At 33.4% G+C, this 21,872-nt stretch overlaps 1 protein-coding gene across 1 annotated transcript; it reads right to left on the bottom strand.

Annotated features, from left to right (window-relative positions):
* Positions 1-368: 368 nt before the first annotated feature.
* On the bottom strand, positions 369-20,589 carry LOC130649421 (uncharacterized). The gene is made up of 18 exons (XM_057455697.1): positions 20,144-20,589; positions 18,382-18,498; positions 18,202-18,301; positions 17,575-17,642; positions 17,421-17,491; positions 17,258-17,340; positions 13,829-13,906; positions 13,459-13,552; positions 10,427-10,552; positions 10,255-10,335; positions 10,029-10,122; positions 9,178-9,792; positions 6,282-6,391; positions 6,044-6,202; positions 4,991-5,963; positions 4,430-4,534; positions 2,841-3,037; positions 369-2,642 (listed from the first exon to the last, which is right to left on the bottom strand). Exons 1-18 carry the CDS (start codon positions 20,538-20,540, stop codon positions 2,556-2,558), a joined length of 3,555 nt encoding a protein of 1,184 aa, XP_057311680.1. The 5' UTR covers positions 20,541-20,589; the 3' UTR covers positions 369-2,555.
* Positions 20,590-21,872: the final 1,283 nt, after the last annotated feature.

Below are 21,872 nucleotides of genomic sequence, written 5' to 3'. Positions count from 1 at the left end.
AAAAAATATCTTCGAGCAGGGAAATTCACACACGAATTAATTTAAACCAATCAGATTTTATTTTAAATTATTGAATAAACTCAATAAAACATCACATTAGTTTTTAAACAACTTTTTTCGCGGAAATTCACCCTGCAAACTTCAGAAGTTTTGTTGAGAGAGAAGCCTTTGCACAACCTTGTTTCTAGGACTTGTTAGGCTTTTTAATCTGGACCGACCAAATATAAAAAAACTAACAAGTCCTGAGGACGAGTTTGGCTTTTACAGCGAAAGATTGAAGCAAAAACGCATTCTCGTCCCCAGAGGTCTACTTTCGAGGCTTATCTCAAAGAGCCTTGGGGTCAATGATGGAAAAAAACGTTTACCAATGAATCAACCCATATTGTATTTATTCCCTTAAAAAATTGTGTAGTACAGATTTTCAAAAAATATTGAATTAAACTCAATAATATATAATACATAAGCTCGTAAAGTTATTTCCAACTTCCTTTATCCGTTGCACACCATCCTTTAAAACAAGTTGGTCAAAATATCACGATTATAAAATCTCTTAATATTAGCTAGATTAAGTAGATTAATTTCCGCGAAAAATTGTCTGCGCAAAAAAAATAGCCCCTGCGATATTGCCAGTCAATTAAAGGCTATTAGATAAAAAGGCCTGAAATTAGTTAAACGTTCCATAAAAAATTAGATTCACAAAATAGTTTATCGTAAAAAATCTTTGGTTCTTTAGTTAAAATCTTTGGTTCTTTAGTTCTTTAGTTAAATATCTCGAGATAATGTATTTCTTGGATCTCGCGAAAAGTAATTAAGTTATAGCAAAAATTTATCATTCAAACTTAAATGAGCCACACAACAAAAATATAACAGTGACGCTAACACCTTACTTTTTTTCGGGCGACATATTTTCAATCAATGTAAAAAAACCCGTTCCCCTATATTAATGTATCTTACTTTAAAAATAAGAAACACCTTAACATGGGGAGTTAACTGATTAAAGGATGATTGGCACTGAACTCATCAAGAATGGTGTGAATTCAACATTATTAAACGTAGAAAATGTCCAACTTCAAATCTTTGTATCTGGAAGCTGAACAGTTAAATATTTACAGATTCAATAAAGAGGGCGGAATTAATAATAATTTTAAATAACAATTTTTACGCAAAGCAAAGTTAAAAATTGAAAATACGTGAGGTAGTGTTAAAAAGATAACACCAGCTATTAAGGTTTAAGCAAATTTTCTTAACTCCGCATATTTGTTTTACAATCCGTTTTTTCCATTCATAATTATACACCCCGCTTAATGAAACTACATTTTTGTTAAAGTAATAACAAGCAGCCCTAGGGAGGAGGGTCATAGACTTCTTTAAAGGAGTCAGGAATACTTGAACTTAAAAATATATCATATCGTTTTGTAAAAAACTTAATTTTTAAAACTACATTTCTGTATATATATTTTTTGGAATTATGTGACCAGCTCTTGAAATTTAGGTCTTGGAAATTATTTTGCAGACCGTGAGTCCATGATTACTGCACTATGGAGATAAAGGCTCAACATTGTATGGAAACTCCGTAAAATAATACTGGGCTGACCTCATCAATTAAAGCTAAATTTACACTGAAAACGCATTTTTCGCGCGCGAAATGTTGCCGCATGGTATTTGCAATTTTTGTTCACATTGAATTTCAAAATAACCGCCTTTTAACTTTGTATACATCGGAATCTCTCTATCTCGAACTCCCAAGGAAACAAAAAATTTGTTTGAGATAGAGAGATAGAGAAAGGAAAATACCTTAGGCGGACCACAAAGGGACCGAGACTTTAGTTTCAGATAGATAGTAGTTCGAGATAGAGAGATTTCACTGTACAATAAAAAACACGTGAGTCCAAAATAACAATAAAAATGTTCAATTAGCATCAGACTTTAATCCAAACATGTCGCAGCGTGATGTTTTACGCTAAAAGTGAGTAAATTTGAATTATTCCCAAATAATAATAGATACCCTTACATGCTTTCTAACAACGTGTGCTCAGTTTGGGTTCGGATTTAAGAAATATGGTTGTCATCCAACACAAAATTTCTTTCAATTGGATTTGTAACCATGGACACATTATTAATGAACATAAAAGTATGTTTAACATTAGTGATCTGGGCTTTAGCGAAAAGTATCGTAAGCAACAACTCAACCTCAGCTTGGCGAAAACTGTAGGCAGGAACTAAGCTAGAGAAACCCTTAATTGAGATCCTGATTGCCCCCGACATGTGAAGGCGGTACTCATATTTACAATATATCCAATCGTCAAACTTTATAAAAATTAAACGTGAAGATAAAAAATATATGTATAAATCGATTTATGCAAGTAGAAGAAACTGTCGCCACACAACTGTCATCATGTGTAGCAAGCACTATGGCTAATCGGCTGCCGTAGAACTGGGAAGCATACCACTAAACACGGACGTGTATTGGATGTTTGTGATGCAACAGATATCTTTCCGAGAAATCCGCACAATCGAATTGTTGTTGTGTATATGTCACGGGGTAAAAATCCGGTTTAACGGCGATTAAAGTCCTTTTTAAATTTTCGGCCGTGATTTTGTCTGTTGTGTTTTGTTGGAGACCGGTGCGTAACATGAGCGTCCTGAAACCATTTAAAGTATATATATATATATATGCACAGAACAACAACAACAACAACAATAACGATAGCGACAGCGACAACACCACCACCATTAACAACAACAATATCAAAAACAAAAAACAACAGCAACAACAACAACAAATACGACAACAATAACAACGAGAACGACAAATGTAGACGCACAAACAAAACTCATACCTTTGTATAATTTCGATAGTTTTGAAGTTCTTGAAACGCATTTGATTTGGAATATTCAAACCCGTCACGTGACTTCTTTTGCTTTTTCATCTTTCCAACATCGTACTCCTCATCCCATTCATCCTGCCGGCGTTCTCCATCGGGTCGATTGTTTATTCTATACGTATCGCTGTTGTCTGCACCATTCCAAGATGAAACTGGAAAAGTAAAAAAAATGAACTTGAAAAGCTAGCTCTAAACTGGAAAAGTAAAAAAATGAACTTGAAGGGCTAGCTCTAAACTGGAAAAGTAAAAAAATGAACTTGAAAAGCTAGCTCTAAACTGGAAAAGTAAAAAATGAACTTGAAAAGCTAGCTCTAAACTGGAAAAGTAAAAAAATGAACTTGAAAAGCTAGCTCTAAACTGGAAAAGTAAAAAAATGAACTTGAAAAGCTAGCTCTAAACTGGAAAAGTAAAAAAATGAACTTGAAAAGCTAGCTCTAAACTGGAAAAGTAAAAAATGAACTTGAAAAGCTAGCTCTAAACTGGAAAAGTAAAAAAATGAACTTGAAAAGCTAGCTCTAAACTGGAAAAGTAAAAAAAATGAACTTGAAAAGCTAGCTCTAAACTGGAAAAGTAAAAAAATGAACTTGAAAAGCTAGCTCTAAACTGGAAAAGTAAAAAAATGAACTTGAAAAGCTAGCTCTAAACTGGAAAAGTAAAAAAATGAACTTGAAAAGCTAGCTTTAAACTGGAAAAGTAAAAAAATGAACTTGAAAAGCTAGCTCTAAACTGGAAAAGTAAAAAAATGAACTTGAAAAGCTAGCTCTAAACTGGAAAAGTAAAAAAATGAACTTGAAAAGCTAGCTCTAAACTGGAAAAGTAAAAAAATGAACTTGAAAAGCTAGCTCTAAACTGGAAAAGTAAAAAAATGAACTTGAAAAGCTCTAAACATTCTATGCAGCTGTTTCTGAAAAAATAATTCTCTTTCTGACAACATTTCCGCCCCCCAAAGGTTTCTAATTACGGTTAAAATTAAGAAACCTAAGCAATTCCCAATGGATAATCGCTCTTTCACTCTGATAGCAGTCTGGAATTATTGGACATTGCTGGTGTAAAAAAATGTTTTTTATTTGTGCTCAAATATAAACTTTTCCCCTTTTTTTAAACCGGATTCGTTAACAACAACACACCATGAAAAATATAAAGCGTTTATCAGGTGGAATTATAGTAGTCAAGAGTTTAGAGAATTCTAGTGGTGAGTGAACGAGTTATTTCTTGGTCCTCATTTCTAGTTGGAGAAGTAAATAAATTACTCCTGACGAATTTTTTGATACAGTTTAGGAAAGATTTTCCCCGGAGGATGGGTGGGAGTTATGTGGTAATAAATTTCGAGCTAATCGCCTCGTATATTTAAAACACATCTACAAAACAATATAAGTTATTTATAAGGAAAAATTGGAAAAAGAAGCATCCTATAATGAAAAATATAGCTCCCAACATTACACGACAGTATCCATCTGTTGAAATGGTCAATCACACAGAAAGTAACCAAACATTGCTTGCAAGCTGAATTATAAAATCTTGCATATAAAAAAGAAACAACATACCTTCAGTGGTGTTACTTAAAAGATAATCAACAGTTTTTGTTTTATTTGATCCATCCCAGATGTTCACTTTCTTTTTCTCTTCATCCCACATATGACAAGGTACATCTAAACACGACAGAAATGTAACAATAAAACAACAACAACAATAACAACAACAACGACGATGACAAAAACAACGACAATACAACAACAACGACGATGACAAAAACGACGACAATACAACAACAACGACGATGACAAAGACGACGACAAACAACAACAACGACGATGACAAAAACGATAACAACAAAACAACAACGGCGATGACAAAGACAACAACAAACAACAGCAACAACGATGACAAAGACGACAAAGACGACAAACAACAACAACGACGGTGACAAAGACGACAGCAAACAACAACAACGACGAGGACGAATAACAACAACGACAACGAGACGACACCACAACAATAATGACGACGACAAAAACGACGACACACATCAACTGTGATAACAACAACTATGACAACAACGACGACAACGTGCAGTGGGAGCAAGAAAAATACCTGACTCTACATACTTTTTTTAACGGAATGTTGATGTCCTTCGTGATTTTTAAATTCTCTTTTATCATCACTGGAGTGATCCCGGTCATGGTCGGAAAGAGGAGAAAGATCAAAACTGCGGTGTTTGTTTGAATATCTTTTATTTACACTACCTTTCTCATGATCTGAGTTGCGACGCCTTGATTTACTTGAAAGTGAAACCTCTCTATCCGAACTTTCTCTAGTACCAGTCTGCCTATTTCGGAAAGATTCACTATTTGAATGGGGTGAAGAATCTCTGCTTCCCGATTTCGTTTTGTGTAATTTTGGTTCCGGTGAGCGGCCACGACGTGAATGTAGCGATGTGTGGCTTTTACTTTTATGTATGCTGTGATGATTTTTAAATACTCTGCCCGGGGAACTAGATCTGCCATTTCGGTGTTTATAATTCCCCTCGTCTGATGTCAGTGAATCTTCTTCACTCACTTTGCTACTCAATCGATGATACTTCAAGTCGTTCTTAGATGCAGATTTCTTTCCAAGTTTTATTCTTTGGAAGGTCTTCTCCACATTCGAAAAATAATTATACCGCGTATCCACGTCTTTATTATTCTCGAGGTCAGAATGTTTTCTTTTGTGCTTCTTCTTCTTCTTCTTTTTCTTTTCGTGTCGGTCCTTATCTTCATCACAACAGTCCTTCGTAGACCAAAGTTGTGCAGTAGAACTATCGAGAGAGTCATTTTTCTCATTCTTGTGTTTTAGTTTCTTCTTCTTCTTCTTTTTCTTTTTTGTGGCGTCCTCTTCATCGCTGTGCGCCAGTGAAGAGACCTCCATCAAACCTTTCGTGTTGGAAATAGAATATTCAACTTCATGCTTTCGTTTTCGATTTTTTGATTCCTTACTAATCTCCACCCAGGTGTCTTCAGACAGAAGAGGTTCACTCTCCTCCTTGCGAATTTTCTTTTTCTTCTTTTTCTGTTTACCTTCACTAATATTTTGAAAACATGTCTAAAAAAAGAAATGAGCACATTTACAACAATAAAGACACAATTCTGCAACACAGCATAACAAACGAGAATAAACCGTACATCGTCTAAACGGTCAGTCGCACTTGAAGATGCTACCTTCGACACATCCCATCCTACATGCTGACGTTCTGGTATGACAGGCGCACTCGGGAGAAACGTTTGTTTATCTAATATGTCCCATTCTCCTGACTGCGACGGGATACTGTTCGTGGAGCTAGCCTGTTAACAGGATAACAATATCACTTACATAAACATGCCAAAACGACACTGAACATAAACCAAAAGAAAAGAAAACTACCTCTGACGTGATAGAGTTATTTCGGTGTCTTTTTGTTATTGATTGCGGAGGCATTACCGGAGCAGACACTTTGTCCAGTGTCCTCAAGTTTTCTTCTTTTAAGATTTTCCCTGAAGTAATAGAAATAAAGTTAAACAAAATAACATCTTGATGGTCACACGTGAATATAAAACATGAGCGTCACACGTGAATATAAAACATGAGCGTCACACGTGAATATAAAACATGAGCGTAAATAATGAAACAATGAAATTTTTAGACAAATATAAAAACCTTACTGTGGAAAGTTTATCATTTCTTGAACATGATAGTTTAGTAGGCCATGTTTCGGAAGATCCTTCTCCCATCATCGGGCAAAGTAAAATGATGTTGAGCATGTATTTATATAATTGCAGAGGATCGAAATTCATAAAAAATTAACCAATCAGAAACGAGCTGATAACTATAGTTAATTACGGTAAGTAACATTTTCGGACCTAGATGTAAGTAACTACTTCTTTTGTAGGGCTGGTAACCAAATCTCAGGAAGTTGATACGAGATGCTGTTTATGTGTTTGTTACGTTCTACACTGTTGATGTCTTCTCAGCCCAATTAAACTGACGACTTCTGCTCCAGCTGTAGTTCGCAATTTTGTTTTTCTTCACATCTCCGTTTCTCACTGCGCGCATATGTTCTTGTACTCGTTGCTTAAATTTTCTTTTTGTTTCGCCTATATAAACTGCATCACAATCTTTACACGGGATTTCGTAAACAACATTGCTTTCTTCTTCCAGGTTCATTTTGTCTTTTGGTTTAGACAAAGTGCTTCTTAGGGTGTCTTTAGAGTTAAGAATGCAGTTGATCTTGTGTTGCCTTAAAACTCGACTAAGGATCTCGCTGGTACCTGGTACGAAGGGTAGGAATGCTGATGCGATAAATTCCTCTGATGTTTCCTTGTTGTCTCCGTTTTATTTGCGTGATGATTTTATGACTGTATCCATTTGCGATTAATGCATTTCTTACACGTCGAATTTCTTCTTTCCTCTCCTGTTTGACACTGAATACGCTGTTGGCACGATTCAGTAATGAAGATATGACATTTTCTTTGCAAGATTTCTGATGGTTTGATTCTAAGTTAAGGTACTGGTCAGTGTTTGTTGGTTTACGATACACTGAAACTGAAATGGAACCATTCTTGCGTTGTGTCCAGGAAAGCAAAAGTCCGTTGATGTGTTCATGGAACTCTTCTAGATGAGATCTTTTGATTATGACGAATACATCGTCAACAAATCTTTTCCAAACTTTTGGACGTCTGTCTGATGTGACTAATGCTGTTGTCTCGTGTGTTTGCATGTATATTTCTGCGACTACTGATGATGCAGGGCCTCCCATGGCAACTCCATCTTCTTGAGTGTGGAATTCTTATTAAACAGATATCATGTTTTAGTTAGAACAAGTTTGACCAAACGCAGAAAATCCGGTATTGGAATCTTCGTTTTTCACCGAATACAGCATCGTTTTCGATAAGATCTTTAATGATGTTTAAGGTGTCTTTTATGAGAACATTTGTGTAGAGTGATGTGACATCAAATGATACCATGCATTCGTCGTCTGCTATCTTTATTTCTCTGATGTATTCCTAAAATTCTTTTGAGTTTTTTCTGTGGTCACTAGCTGTAAATTTGCTGAGGATAGAAGCAACAAATTTTGATAGGTTGTATAACGGTGTTCCTGTGCAGGAGACTATTGGTCGAATTGGATTTCCCTGTTTATGAATTTTTGTTAGTCCGTAAAATCGCTTTGGGTTTCAGTCGGTAATACTGCTTATCGTTGATGTATTCTTTTTTCTTCAACTCCATTAAGATCAGTTTAATTGGGATGAGAAGAAAATCATTGACAGAGAATCCAGAATGACGGCCAGGAAGATTAAAGAAACCGTCAACAGTGTAGAACGTAACAAACACATAAACAGCATCTCGTATCAACTGCCTGAGATTTGGTTACCAGCCCTACAAAAGAAGTAGTTACCTACATCTAGGTCCGAAAATGTTAATTACCGTAATTAACTATAATTATCAGCTCGTTTCTGATTGGTTAATTTTTATGAATTTCGATCCTCTGCAATTATATAAATACATGCTTAACATCATTTTACTTTGCCCGATGATGGGAGAAGGATCCCCCGAAACGTCGCCTACTAAACTATCATGTTCAAGAAATGATAAACTTTCCACAGTAATATGAATACTAAACAGACAAACCGAAATAATATCTTCAATAAAAACCTTATTTACAGCTACTTTGGGGTAGTTAAGGCACGCTGCCCAGCAGCATATTCTTTCTCAAACATGAAATCAACTGAAATTTGAAAATAATCATCTGTTCTTAGATTATAGTTCATGTATATTTAAAAAAAGAAAGAAATAAATTTGAAGAAAATGTGAAGAAAATATTTTCAGCTAATTTTGGTCCGTTTTAGTTCGTTGGATAGCAGCCAGACTGGCCCCGCATACCGGACCAAATAAAGTATATAGATAATGCTCTGTACTAACGTTTTCTACCATTTATAGAAAAAAGTAATGATCATTTTGGGAGAAAAACTTAACAAAACCCTATTTTGCGGCCAAATTTGGGTTTTATGATTTTTTCAACTCAAAAATGTCACTTTCTAGCATTCAATAGTAAGTAACTTTGTGCAAAAAATCAGAAAAAACTAATAAGCGAATTCAGAGAAATGCTTTAACTTACGGACGGACCTTAATTCATTGGTTTATAGCGTGCGACCAAAAAGGGTGGCACAAACGCACTTTAACAACATTAATAGAACAAATATACGACTTTTAGGATGATAACAAGTTTAAAGGCAATGAAGTGTCAAATGCAAGTAAAACAAACAATATTACACAAAACACCCACCCTTGCTCTCATTCCCTGGTGTTTTCTCACCGTCAGCATTAGTCAGGCAACGATTAATTATGACACGGGGATGGAGAGCACCTTTCGTGATTGGAGACCAAATGTTGAATTTACTGTGCGGTGTATAGTGTTTCCCATGATTCAGCTTGATACGGATGGGTGAGGTTTTTTCTTTCGCTGGCTCGTTGTGTAAATGTAATGGAAGGCTGAGCTTGTCGCGCTTCAAGTCTGTTTTACTATCTTCGTCCTGAAGCGAATTGTTCACGTCTTCTGCGAGAATGTCGACTTTGCCTGGTGTAGAATGCAGAACAGGGGATGGTGCATTGCTTGAACTCCCGCTATCAGTTTCAGCGCCGTACGATAAACTTAATTTTTGCAGGCTGTTTATTTTCTTTTCAGAAGCAACTTTTTTCTCAGAATCAACTTTGTTGTCTGTTGTTTTTATTTTGAATGGTGAAAACGTAGCAGAGAGTTTGGCAGCTTTCTCTTTCAACAAAGCATCAGCACTTCCTTTAACCTCCATATTGTTAACCACACTGCCAGAGTTGCTTGGTTTAGATTTGTTCCATATTATTTTCGGTTCTATTTTCCGCTGAACAGGAGCACCTATAGGATCTAAGTAAAGAAAACCAGACAAAATTAAAAAGATTTTTAAAGCAGTCTTTGATAGGCAGTACTATGAACCTTCGAGTAAACACCATGGGCGTTATTGTAGCAGGTTATTTTAAATCGTGCCACAATTTTTTTTTTTTTTCCATTTAGCATCTGACTCCAATTTATACAGACAAAAAAAAATGAGACAGGCCTAATGTAAACAAAATAAGGACTTGTCTTGTAAAAGTTTGACTTACTAGGTGTTTTAAGAGGCATCTTCACATTCTGTGCAGCATGAAGTGATGTATTCACTTGGGCAGGCTGGTTGATTACTTGCTGCTGATAAGAATTCTATTGTGAATTAACAAATATTCTTATAAGGAAATTACAAAGTCATAGATTTGTATACAAAGGTTTTAAGTTCATCCTGTAACACGGTTCATTCCTTTCTCTCTAATGAAATATACACAAAAAAACTCTTACCTTAGTTTTTAGTTTCTTTTTAACATAAAATAGAAGATATGCTTGAGCATTTTTCACCACGTGCCAGCCTACCGAACACACCTACATGGCAACAGTAACCAAGGTACAAACTGGAGAAGCGAAAGAAGAACATCATTTCACAAACAGAACCAAAAATAAAATAGATACATACCCTGTTGTCGTTCATTTCATACCATGATCCATTTGGTGCTTTTACATAGCAATAATAATGACCAGAATTACAAGAATACCCAGAATGCACCAGAACAGAATACAGGTCATAGTGAACTGGTTCTCCCTAGAAAAGAAGTACACATAAGCATGTATGTAGTAATATGACTGTTAACCATCCCCCCGTAACGTGTACGACATTAAAATTTTAGAAAACCTGCAGTATACACATGAATTTATTCGAAAACCCTCTTATAGGCGATTTCACCTCACCTTACGTGCAACTAAGTAGGTAAATGTTTTGAAGCTTCAATAAGGCACGTTTAATGTTGCACTTTTTCTTTATAAAAACGAAATAATTGGCAAGGCTCCGTGTTGTTACTAATTAGTGATAAAAAAATGCACCCTATACACCCAGAAAATGTTCCTGTAAACTAGTTCTTCAGAAAAACAGAGTGTCTTTTCTCTGTGTACCATCCATAGTTCCACGTGGTCATTTCACAAAAAATGATTTTATATAAGGAATTGTGTATTTAGTCTAATCTAGGCCATTCTTGGCTTTATTAAAAGCAGGATGCTTTCATATATGGGTACCATTTTAATTATCACTTACTATTCAGCACGACAAAGTCCTAGAGCTCGAGGGGAAAGGGTCAACCACGTAAGTCAGGGTTAGAAATTATGACCTATACTAACATGTTATAGGGCATATATAAAGAAAATGGTGTTTTGAAATCATTTGTGTTTATTTTAAGTACCAGAGCAAATAACATTTTGAAACTCATAAAAATAAAAAACTTCTTGTGCTACTCGATAAAGAGAGGATGACAAAAATTCCTTTACTGAGATATAATGCATTAAATGCTAAAAAACAATCTAAAGTTGACATTTTACGCATATGCATTTCTGTGCTAAAATTTATAAAAAATTAATGCAACCATTCAAAAGATAAAAATAATTTTTAAAAATGGTATGGTTATCACCAATTGAAATTTTAATGTAACTTTAGAATCAACAATAAATTAACCGTTATAGCTTCATCACCATCAACAATATATTGCTTCAAACGTTTCGAGTGGAGTGGAATATTTCATAGATCTATTACATGTGTGAAGAAGACCATACAAGACATACAACAATCATTTCTCATTCACTTCTTACAGTAAAGGATGGTGAAAGGAAGGATTTGCTTTTGAAGTGTTGTTTCAATATTTTGATATGTGAGTTTTACTTTTAAATTCTTTTTAAATGTATAGTATAATCTTCATAACTAACATAGACATAAATTAATAAACATAACTAGGATGTAATACAAAGTATATAATAATAATAATAATATTCCAACATAGAGGAAAATATTTTAAATAAAATATAATAAAGTTTATTTTACAAAAGTTTTTTTTTTTTCACATAAACAAATCTACATCTTAATGGTGACACAATGATATCAAACATAAGCTTAAAGAATAAAAAAAATGAAATTTTTAGACAAACATGAAAACCTTACAGTTAATTGATTAAGTTAAGGTGGATCCAGAGAGAAGCAGTGTCTGTTCTACGTTTGTTGCCTAGCAACCAGATTTCTTACCGATATGGTATCAATTTTTGTTTTTTGGTAACAATGCACCAGTACAGCTGTATAAGTATTTAAAGTGGATGTGTCTGTATATATGATTGTTGCAACAAAAATTACTTTAGTGTAGAAAATATGGATTCAATATTTTTTTATCAGGAAAGGATCTAATTATCAAATTGAAAAAGACGGTGTTGGTCGAATCGTGTCCATTAAATCATATGGTACATCAAAACCAAGAGTTTGTTCAGTTCGAATTACAGCAGAAGGTCAAAGAACTCAAGTTATGGCAAAAGGTAGCAAAAACGTTTCTTTTAATGTACAAAATAAGAATGATTGGATACCTGTAACTATCAAAAGATCTAATTATTCAATTAAAAAAGACGGTATTGGCCGAATCGTTTCCATTAAATCATACAACACATCCAAACCAAGCGATTTGCCAGGTGAAAGAACTCAAATTATGAGAAGCAATCAGAACATCAAGGATTCTGTGAAACTGGTGATAGTTCAAAACAACAAAGTTAAAGAAAACAAAAAGAAAGACAAACCAACACCAACTGTTTTGGAAAAAGTCTATCTTGTTGGTCAAAAAATTACTTTCATTTTTCAAGCACCAGTCCCTATATTACAAGAAGTATAACAATAATATTTGATTGCGAAACTGCTTAAACTGTATCTGGGTGTAACATTATTATTCAAGATTAAAGGCACATTATGTGTAAGCTCCAAACGTATTTTTAGATAGATTTTTACATATATATATATATATATATATCTGCATACCAATAAGTTTTTAACAGCACCTTGAAACCTTTAAGAAAGTTATGCATCAAATAAGGGCTTAGTGGAGGGTAAATTTAAGCCATTGCTGATGGTGACAAAGCCTAACAGTTTAACTTTTATTGATTGTAAATATAAAATTTTGCTAAAAGTGTGGATGGTGAATATTAATAACACTGCACGATGCTTAAATCAACTCACTTAAAATAATAATATGTATGAAATACTATAGTTCACTTTTTTTACCAATGTGTTTTTATTGTTCTTTTTCTTTAATAATTTAGGACATGCTTTATAAAGGTGTTGATGAAGTTAAACTAAGAATTCTGATTTTAATATTTTTTGAGCATTTTACTTTCATCTAATTTTATCTCACAATGCATGATTGAAAATTATTTCAGAAAAACAAAACTTAGAATTTTTGCCTTGATACACATTAAGATTTTCTTACTGAACTACGTTGATGTCGGCATTGTTTGCAGAACATTACCTGGACCAAATTTCATTACTGCCACATCATTCTTAAGACTGACCTCATTTTAAAAAATTGTGATTTAGGACAGTAAACTATAATTTTAGTTGTTAAAACTATTTACTTGATAATCATAATCAAATTACTTATTTTTTTTATTTTTAAGAAAACTAATAAAATAAAAACTGAAGAAACTAAAATATACCTGAGTATTACTCATAAAAGGACGTATGTTCATTGCATCTGGAAAATGGATATCTTTAGATATTTTACCACCAAACATTTTACTATAATCGAATCTAAACACAAAAAATGTGAATCCATGACTGACATGTGGTAAGGTAAAAAAAATACAATGACCCTTGTCTCATCGAGACCTACAGTAAATCATTGGTTGAGTATCACCTGATTCTAGTTTCAGATAAAATAGAATAGAAATTGGGTTTAGTTTCATACAAACTCACTACACTAGAACAGTTAAAACAAATGCCCTGGCCCTAAAAAAATTATTTACAACAAATTTATTAGATGTTGAAGGTCCAGTATAATGCAGACTAAATTAAAAAAGACTATACCTCTTTAGTTGCAATGTTAAAACATTTGGCTCTCGATGGATAGTCTCTCGTTTTTGTGCAACACGCTTAGTTCGACACCTGCAAAAACATAATGTAACAAAGTTTAAAGTTAAATCTAGAAAAGTTCTTTCCTTACTGTTGCGCAAAAGAAAGCAACAACTTTCCTATTAAACCCTGTCCTAAATCTTATGGCTGGTAACGTAAATAAAAAATAAGTAGATACCAGAAATTTATTATGTTTATAAAGGAAAATTAAAATGAAACATTCAATGTTGAAGATTAACAGTTTTTTTTATAGGATTAAGAAAAGGAACACATGTCTCCTTCGTTCCAAAAAATCTTTCTTTGAGATCCAAAATAACCCTCCGTGTGCAACAACAATTTTGATTGAATAAACAAAAGAAACATCAACTCTATATATCATTACCAAAGTTTCTTGAAATTTAGATTGTGTATTAACCTATACAGGTTGATGACTACGATATCCAAGTAAAAGTTAACACAGCTGAGTAAAAGCACATCTAGTTTTTACATTACAAAATGTCAAATAGAAAGTAAAAGGGTAGTTTCAAGTAACAGCCAGCATGAAACTTGGAGAGGCAGATGGTTAATTAATAAATATTAAAACTGGATACATATCACAGCTATTTAACACAAAAACAATGAGTTTTTTTAAAAAAAAACTGGCAAGGAATCCAACCCTCCCCCAGACCGAATTAGTTATTAGTTCAATGCCCCTTCCCTTGACAGCATGATTTCAATGTCTACCCTGCCTATGACAATGCTTACAATTTTTTTATGCCAGCAACTGTCCTAGTTACATACTGGTAAACAGCAGGGAAATGGTAGCTGCTCACAGTGACGGTGATAAAAACGATGACAAGTTTTCGAGACGAAGAACACTTATTAAGGGACACTTTCAATGTTTGACAAACATGCGACTTCTGGTGATAAAATTACGTCTGATGAAAAAAGTAAAAAGGTTGAATAGAGTTGTAAAAACTAATCCTACATATTCTCAAATACAATTCAAAATGATTTTATGGTTGTTGGTTATTCAAAGCTATTAAAAATGTAAAAAAGGGTTAACGACTAATTTTTTAATGTCCTCTTTGGCTGGGATTTTTACAAGTTTTAAAAGAAGTGTCTCATTTGGAGAATCCTGGACAAAACTTAATTGCAAGAGGCAAGGCTATATTCATACCTTTCTGGAGTGCTCAAAATATGTTCTAGCACCACGTTTTAAATTTTTAAATAGAGCATCAAGTGATTTTATTTTGCTGATGTAACTACTTTACTGAGTATAGTTTCAAGCCGTGGCTCTCTTATACTTTTTATGTAAAATGCAATTGGATTGATTGGATTAACTGACTCGAATTATGCACTCCATATAAAGAAGCTAGTTTGCAAACAAGTGGTGCAAATAGTTTTGAAACTTAGTGCAAGAAGTATATCCCTTTCAGTCTTCTTGCTCCCACTGCACCTCCTCTTTATGTATGTGTATTTTTGAGCACTCTCTTATTACATCAGTTGCATAACGGTTCGAATTATTTTGGAACCAGCACAAAACAAACATTTGGCAAAGAAATTTGGTATAAATAGTTTTGTGACAAGCTGTCAATTATTTAAACCCTTTTTTTCAAAAATCACACAGGGCTTAAATAAAAATTGTCAATGCAAAAATAAAAAAAGCAGTACTTGTGCTGCCGAAAAAACTACTGATTCATTTTTATGTATTTATAACCAATTGTCAAAAAATTACATTATGAGAAAAAAAATTAATCATAAAAACAGTATATTTAGCAGTATTTAAAGTATATCCATGTTGTGTGCTAACAAGATGTATTTTCCAATATTGTTTTTAAAGAATTAAAGAAAGAAGTTACTTTGCCTTTTTAATATATGTCAACTTGTGGTCTTATACAAACCCCCTGTTTCTTATATTTATATATGGTGCACTGCATATGGTTTTAGTGACAATTTCATTTGAAAGGAGAGGCACGTGAGAACAATACTGAAGTGGTTCTCACCTGACCAACACTTCATTGTTTTAAATATCATTATGCTTTCAAGAAATAAAAAAATATATCTATTTTTAAACACCCCATGATATAGATCATTACCATGTACATATTATGACGATCTCAGTCTTTTTCAGGAATATTTGAGTAGGTGTGCGATGATTCGCAGCACGTGTAAATCAAGTAACGCGTGCGATGTAAAACGCAGGTGCAAAGAATGTTACGCCTGCCATACGGGCTCCGAGGTTATTTTTGTTGCGCATTTATTTTGCGGTAGAAAAGTGGGGGACATTTTAAATCGTGAACCCCAAACACGATGATCGAGTGTCTACTGGTATAGCGACTCTCTCAATCTTAACTTCCTTTTCTACATGTTCGAAATAGTATGCATGACTATACTGTCATTTTTATATTTATTGTTTATTTTTCAGGTCATCACAAGCAAATATAGGCAAAAATATGCTTTGTTTTCAAATTAAAAAAAAATCTTTATCCACGTGGCTTAAAACTTCAAAATTCATTCAGAAAGTTCAGCTACACTTTTAAAATTTTTACAGAAAAAGATTTATACCGCCCGTGGGTTTCGTTTTTACAGGCATAAAGAAAAATCCATTAAATTCGGACCTGCTATGGTTTCCAATTATTTTGTCAAATGAAGAAATTATCTACAATTAAATCCATGATAAAATGTCTATTCCGCCTGTAAGTGCAGTTTTGCAGACTTGCTTCATCTGTGCTCCGTTAGCGTTCACCTCCGCATTAGTTAAGAACCGCATTGCTGGATTTCCTGTGTAAGACCTGGTTACCAACAACGAAGGGGCAAGGCGAAAGAGATTTATGTCTACGTAGTTCTTTTAACTAAGTCGGGATTCGGTGAATTAGCTAGAATGATCAGGTTGGCTATGAATAGGCTTGTTCGTGGATTAAAAGAACCAGGACTATTTAATAATTTCTGAAGTCTAAAGGTGTCCACCAAGACGGATATCTATCGGACGTTTTGTCTGACGACTCTCCAAAACTTATTTTGAGGGCTGCCATTGCACGCTACAAAATGGTTTTTTTAGGTTGATTTTGAAAACTCAATATTTATTTTTCAGGCGTGCGATTAATCACACACCTGAAACGATTTGGGCGTGTGCCAAGGCGTGCGCGTGCGATCGCACGCCTCTCCTGAAAAAGACTGCCATCTGGATGATAAGATGGTAATTAGGATATTATTACAAATACTTCAATAGCATCATGAATTATGTGTCACAACGCATACCCTCATGTTTGGGGTGGAAGTACGGTAAATTGCTATTTTCTTTAAATCGAGACGTATAAAGCATAAAAGCATCAACTACAAAGACTTCCAGAACAACATGCAAAGCAGGTTGATATAAAAACAATGTTGTGTTAAACTTTTTACCTTTCACAGAAATATTTATTATCCCCATCCAAACGATCTGGTCGAACAAACTTGTTAAGCGACTGAAGGATATTAGAACATTCCTATCAACAACAAAATTTAAACGTCAGGCATTTTCTTTGGTATTTATTTACACCTTTACACTGTTAAAATAAAATCATACTTTAATATCCAAATTGATGTCCATGATTGGATCAAATGTGTTGGATTCATGATGGCAATGCAAACATTTGACTAAAAATAAATTTTAAAGCTGATAGTAACATATATAAAAGATATTTGTTTTGACAGGCAGACAGACAGACAGACAGACAGACCTTGACTTCTACAGTAACCACCAAATATTGCATTCGCAACAGTTGTTTCTTTAGATGCTTTGTCCAGCCTTTAAGAAACAAATGTGTATGCATCAAAATAAATAATTACATTTTCAGATAATTTTTAAATTTAACACAGAAACCATGTTCTAGAGTTTACTGAAGTTTAATAGCTTAACAGGTTAACTTTTTTGTAATAATTCAGCATAGTGCTTAAATATTTTATCCCTGGTGGTCATAAACTGTTTTAAATGATCCAGTTGAAGCCTAATGCAAATACTGATAGTTTTTACACTTAGGGTTTTTGTAGGCACATGCTTTGAACTACTGTGCTCTTTAAAAATAACATTTTTTTATTGCGAATTATGGGAGTATCTCTTCATTCAGGAACAGCATGATTAGTTGCCCATCAATTTGACTATTCCTTTTCGACGGTCAAACATCAAAGTGTGGCAGTTAATAGCTAATGGACTAGGCATTGATGTATTACAACAAAATGTGTAAACACAAGGCTTATTCTGATAAGTGTTGACAAAAACCCAAAGCTTTGACCAAACAAAAGCATAAAATTTCACAAATTGTTTTGCGGGCAAGTTATTGTTATGTATTAAAAAAACACAATCTTACTGTTTTCCAGCATAATCACTCTTTTGAATTCCTTCAACAACGTAACGTAGAAATTCATGTGCATCTTCTTGCCTACCAACTCTGAAAGTCTTACCGATACCTAATAAACCATGGATTTATAATTAGATGATGGTAGTCTAGGAAAAAATGGTTACTAAAAGCAGGGAAAAAAAGACTTACAACTTAATTTCCCAATAATTGATGAAGGTCGTACACAACCATGTTGTGGATTGTGATGAAATATTCGAGTTATGTGAATTATTAACTCGCATTGCATACAAAATCCAACACATTGGCCTAAAACATGATGAACAGTAAGTTGAGACATGACTTGCATAAAAAAAATGAATTAACAGGGAATTCCAGGAGACGCGTGCGATCGCACGCGCACGCGCCCACACACGTGCAACAGCTATTCAGGCGTGCGATTCATCGCACGCGCTAATTACGCTCTTTACTCGCGTAAAATAAAAGAAATTAACGTAGGAATTATAAAAGTTGACTTTCTACAGCGTAGTTAATATCGCCGCTTAAGGCTATTCTTTAAGCATTTAACTATTAAAAACTGTATTCCGAAACTCAATCGTTTTAAATCGACAGCTTCAACTGTATCATTAAAAACAGTTTATAACCACTTGTGGTTAAATTAAATTTTTTTAAAAACGTGTTTTTTCCCCGTGTTTAAATTAAATGTGTTTTTTTCTGCCTGTGTGAAATTAAATGTTGAACATTTTATTTTAAAATTCTTAACTGTATAAAAGAACATAACATAACAATCTAAAGAACAACTTTAAAGTATTCCAAACAAGCCGTCTCCCAAAATCTAACAAACAAAACTTGAAACCTCAATAAATAAAAAATGACTCCCATTTTTACCATTTTTATAGATAATAAATAACCTACCGAGAAAATATAACCCTGGGAACAAGGTTGGGGATAAATAGCACTACAAACAAAATAGCAGACCATTGCAGTAAGTGCAACGTGTGGCACGTGTCAGCGTCTCTTCGTCAACTGTTTAAATTTAATTATATGTTATTTACGTATTATAAATTACTTCCTACAACGAACCAAGGTGTTTTGTTAATATATTTAGCACTTTTACACCACTTAACACTCACAGGACTGATAAGAGTGAAATAAACCAGGAAAAAAATCGTAAAAAACGCACGCGCAAATTTTCTAATATAGATTTACGCGTGCGATGTGTAGCACGCGTGTTTTTTTCTTCGTGGAATTCCCTGAATTAAGTAAACTTGTCACAAGACAGGAAACATTTCATTTAGTAAAGACATACAAAAAAAATTCCTTTCTTTTGTGGTGTACCAAACCTTGTATATATTATATTATGTACCTTAACTTAAAAACTAAAGCTGATTTCCACAGCACAATTTGATGACAAAATCAATATATAAAAGTTTTTCTTATTTTTTAAAGTTGAATTACTTACTTAGTTACTGCAATCACAACATAAAAAATAAGATAGCTATTTATTCTTGTCCTTTTAATTTAGGTGCATGGGCACCATTTTAAACAGGTAAACTCAAAACAAACAATGTTTAATTTTTTATTATTTACATTTACGCATGTAAAAAGAATTATACAATAGCCTTGTCAATAAAAAAAGGGCTACATCAGACACTCAAAATTGGTTTGACAGTGTACAGACTTGTGATTTTTATTGTTATGAATAATGTTCATTAGAAATTGTTAGATAAGAAAATTTTTTAAATGAGCAATATTGGTTTTACATGTGTGATTAAGACCTGAAAACAGCATAGCCAATTTCGTTTTAGACATAAGGAGGCCTGCAGATGTGATTGCACACACTAGAATGACAAGACTGATACAAAGGGATTCAAAACAAACAATCTTTCTTTTCGTAAGGTGATAGCTAGTATAATTAGTTACATAATATTCACAAAAAAATGTCTTTACTTACACTTATTTTTGTGATCACAAGATAACAGATAATTGGCTAATGGAGGAGTATATGTTAAGACTTGCAACACTGAATTCAAAAAACAAGTATTTCCCATGTTTCCTAAACCAGGTCCAATTCTTCTTATCTCTTTCCAATGCAGTACAATCCTTTCTTCTGGAAACAACACAACTGATGGTTTCGGTATATCATTTTGAACGGCACATTTGTTCTTCTCTCTTTTAATTTGACCTGGTTTATAGCCAGCATTTAATGGCTTGTATTTATGATGAAATGAAGATCCATGGTCAGGATGGGCAGCTTCCTTGAAATTTATGCGCTGCAACATGATCTTCTTCACTGACGCTGATAGTTGCGTATCCAGATTGTAAATGTAGCCATCATCGCCACCCAACATCTTTTACTGATTTATTTATACTTCTTAAAACAAAAATTTTGATAGCAAAACTTAATTTTAGGATCCATGGTTTTAGATTTAATACGATGTCAGTTTGCAAAAAATTGGGGAAAAAAACCCAAAACCCTATTTGCAGTTGTGGCTAGGAGCAGTGTAGACCAATTTTGTTGCAGATGTGCTTTCATTAACGTAAAATATATACTTTCACACAACTATATAATTCATCATTTCTATTGGATTATAAAAATTATGCTCAATTTTTTGTCACATAAAATGTAGAACAAAAAAGTTACTATTGTATAAAATTAAAAAAGAGGATTTTAAGAAAAAATAATATTTTGAGTCCAAGTTATAGGTTATTTAAGAGATGCTGCCACTCTGTGCTGAAACAACCACCATAAAAAAAAGATAAAAAAAATTGAATTTGCAATTCAAAACTTTCTTTATAGAATGATTTGACTCAAAAGTTTTATTTCTCAGAAAATAAATTTCCTTAAAAAATTTGATTTTTTGGAATTCGCAAAATAAATTCTCACAAAAAATTCAAAATTTCTAAATTCAAAAATATAAATTGACACAAATTTTTTTTTTAATTTAGATTTGATCATTTTAAAATGTATAAGCCACCATTAGTTTCCTTTACTTACATGTCAAGGACTGCCATCCATTCCAATGATAAAACTATATATAATCGCAAAAATTTTGGCATACCATTATTGACGGAGAAGAAAACAGTGGTAGACACGGCTTATGATTGGGAATTCATGATTCTAGAGTTAATTTTTTAAAGACCAGATATGTTGGTCTTAAATGCCCTGTTAAAAGTTTATTATTTGGTTTTAAATTCTTAAGTTTCTTGTTTTTCTTCCAGTCACCATATTTAACGATATGATCACTCATTCCTGGCCAAGAAACAGGCAATCACAAAATAATCGTTTTTAGTCATAGGTAAACAGTTGACCTTGACTTTTATGAGCAGAGGTGGTGTTAGCTAAATTATATTTGGAAACAAATAAATAAATCAGAGGCAAAACAAAACAACAAAGAAATTGTAGGTATATCTCTTTGCCTTTATGGCCACTAATTATGATAATTAATGTTTATCATGTGCTCTTCCATTTATTAAAATGTATGGCCAGGTTTATTGTGCCCCAAGTAAAAGATCTTATGATGGTGAAAGAACTATGGAAAAAAAATTTAAAAAGTACTTAAAACTTAAAAAGGGAAATTCCAAAAACAAAATGTACAGACAATACTTTCCCATAAGAAAGCAATAACTGTTTGAACAAAACGAGCACCATCAAAAGGTAAGGCAAAAGTGAGGTAAACATC

This window comes from Hydractinia symbiolongicarpus, chromosome 7 (assembly GCF_029227915.1).
Source record: "Hydractinia symbiolongicarpus strain clone_291-10 chromosome 7, HSymV2.1, whole genome shotgun sequence".
In the NCBI taxonomy this organism is placed as follows: Eukaryota; Metazoa; Cnidaria; class Hydrozoa; order Anthoathecata; family Hydractiniidae; genus Hydractinia; species Hydractinia symbiolongicarpus.
This window is presented reverse-complemented; position numbering and strand designations above follow the sequence as displayed.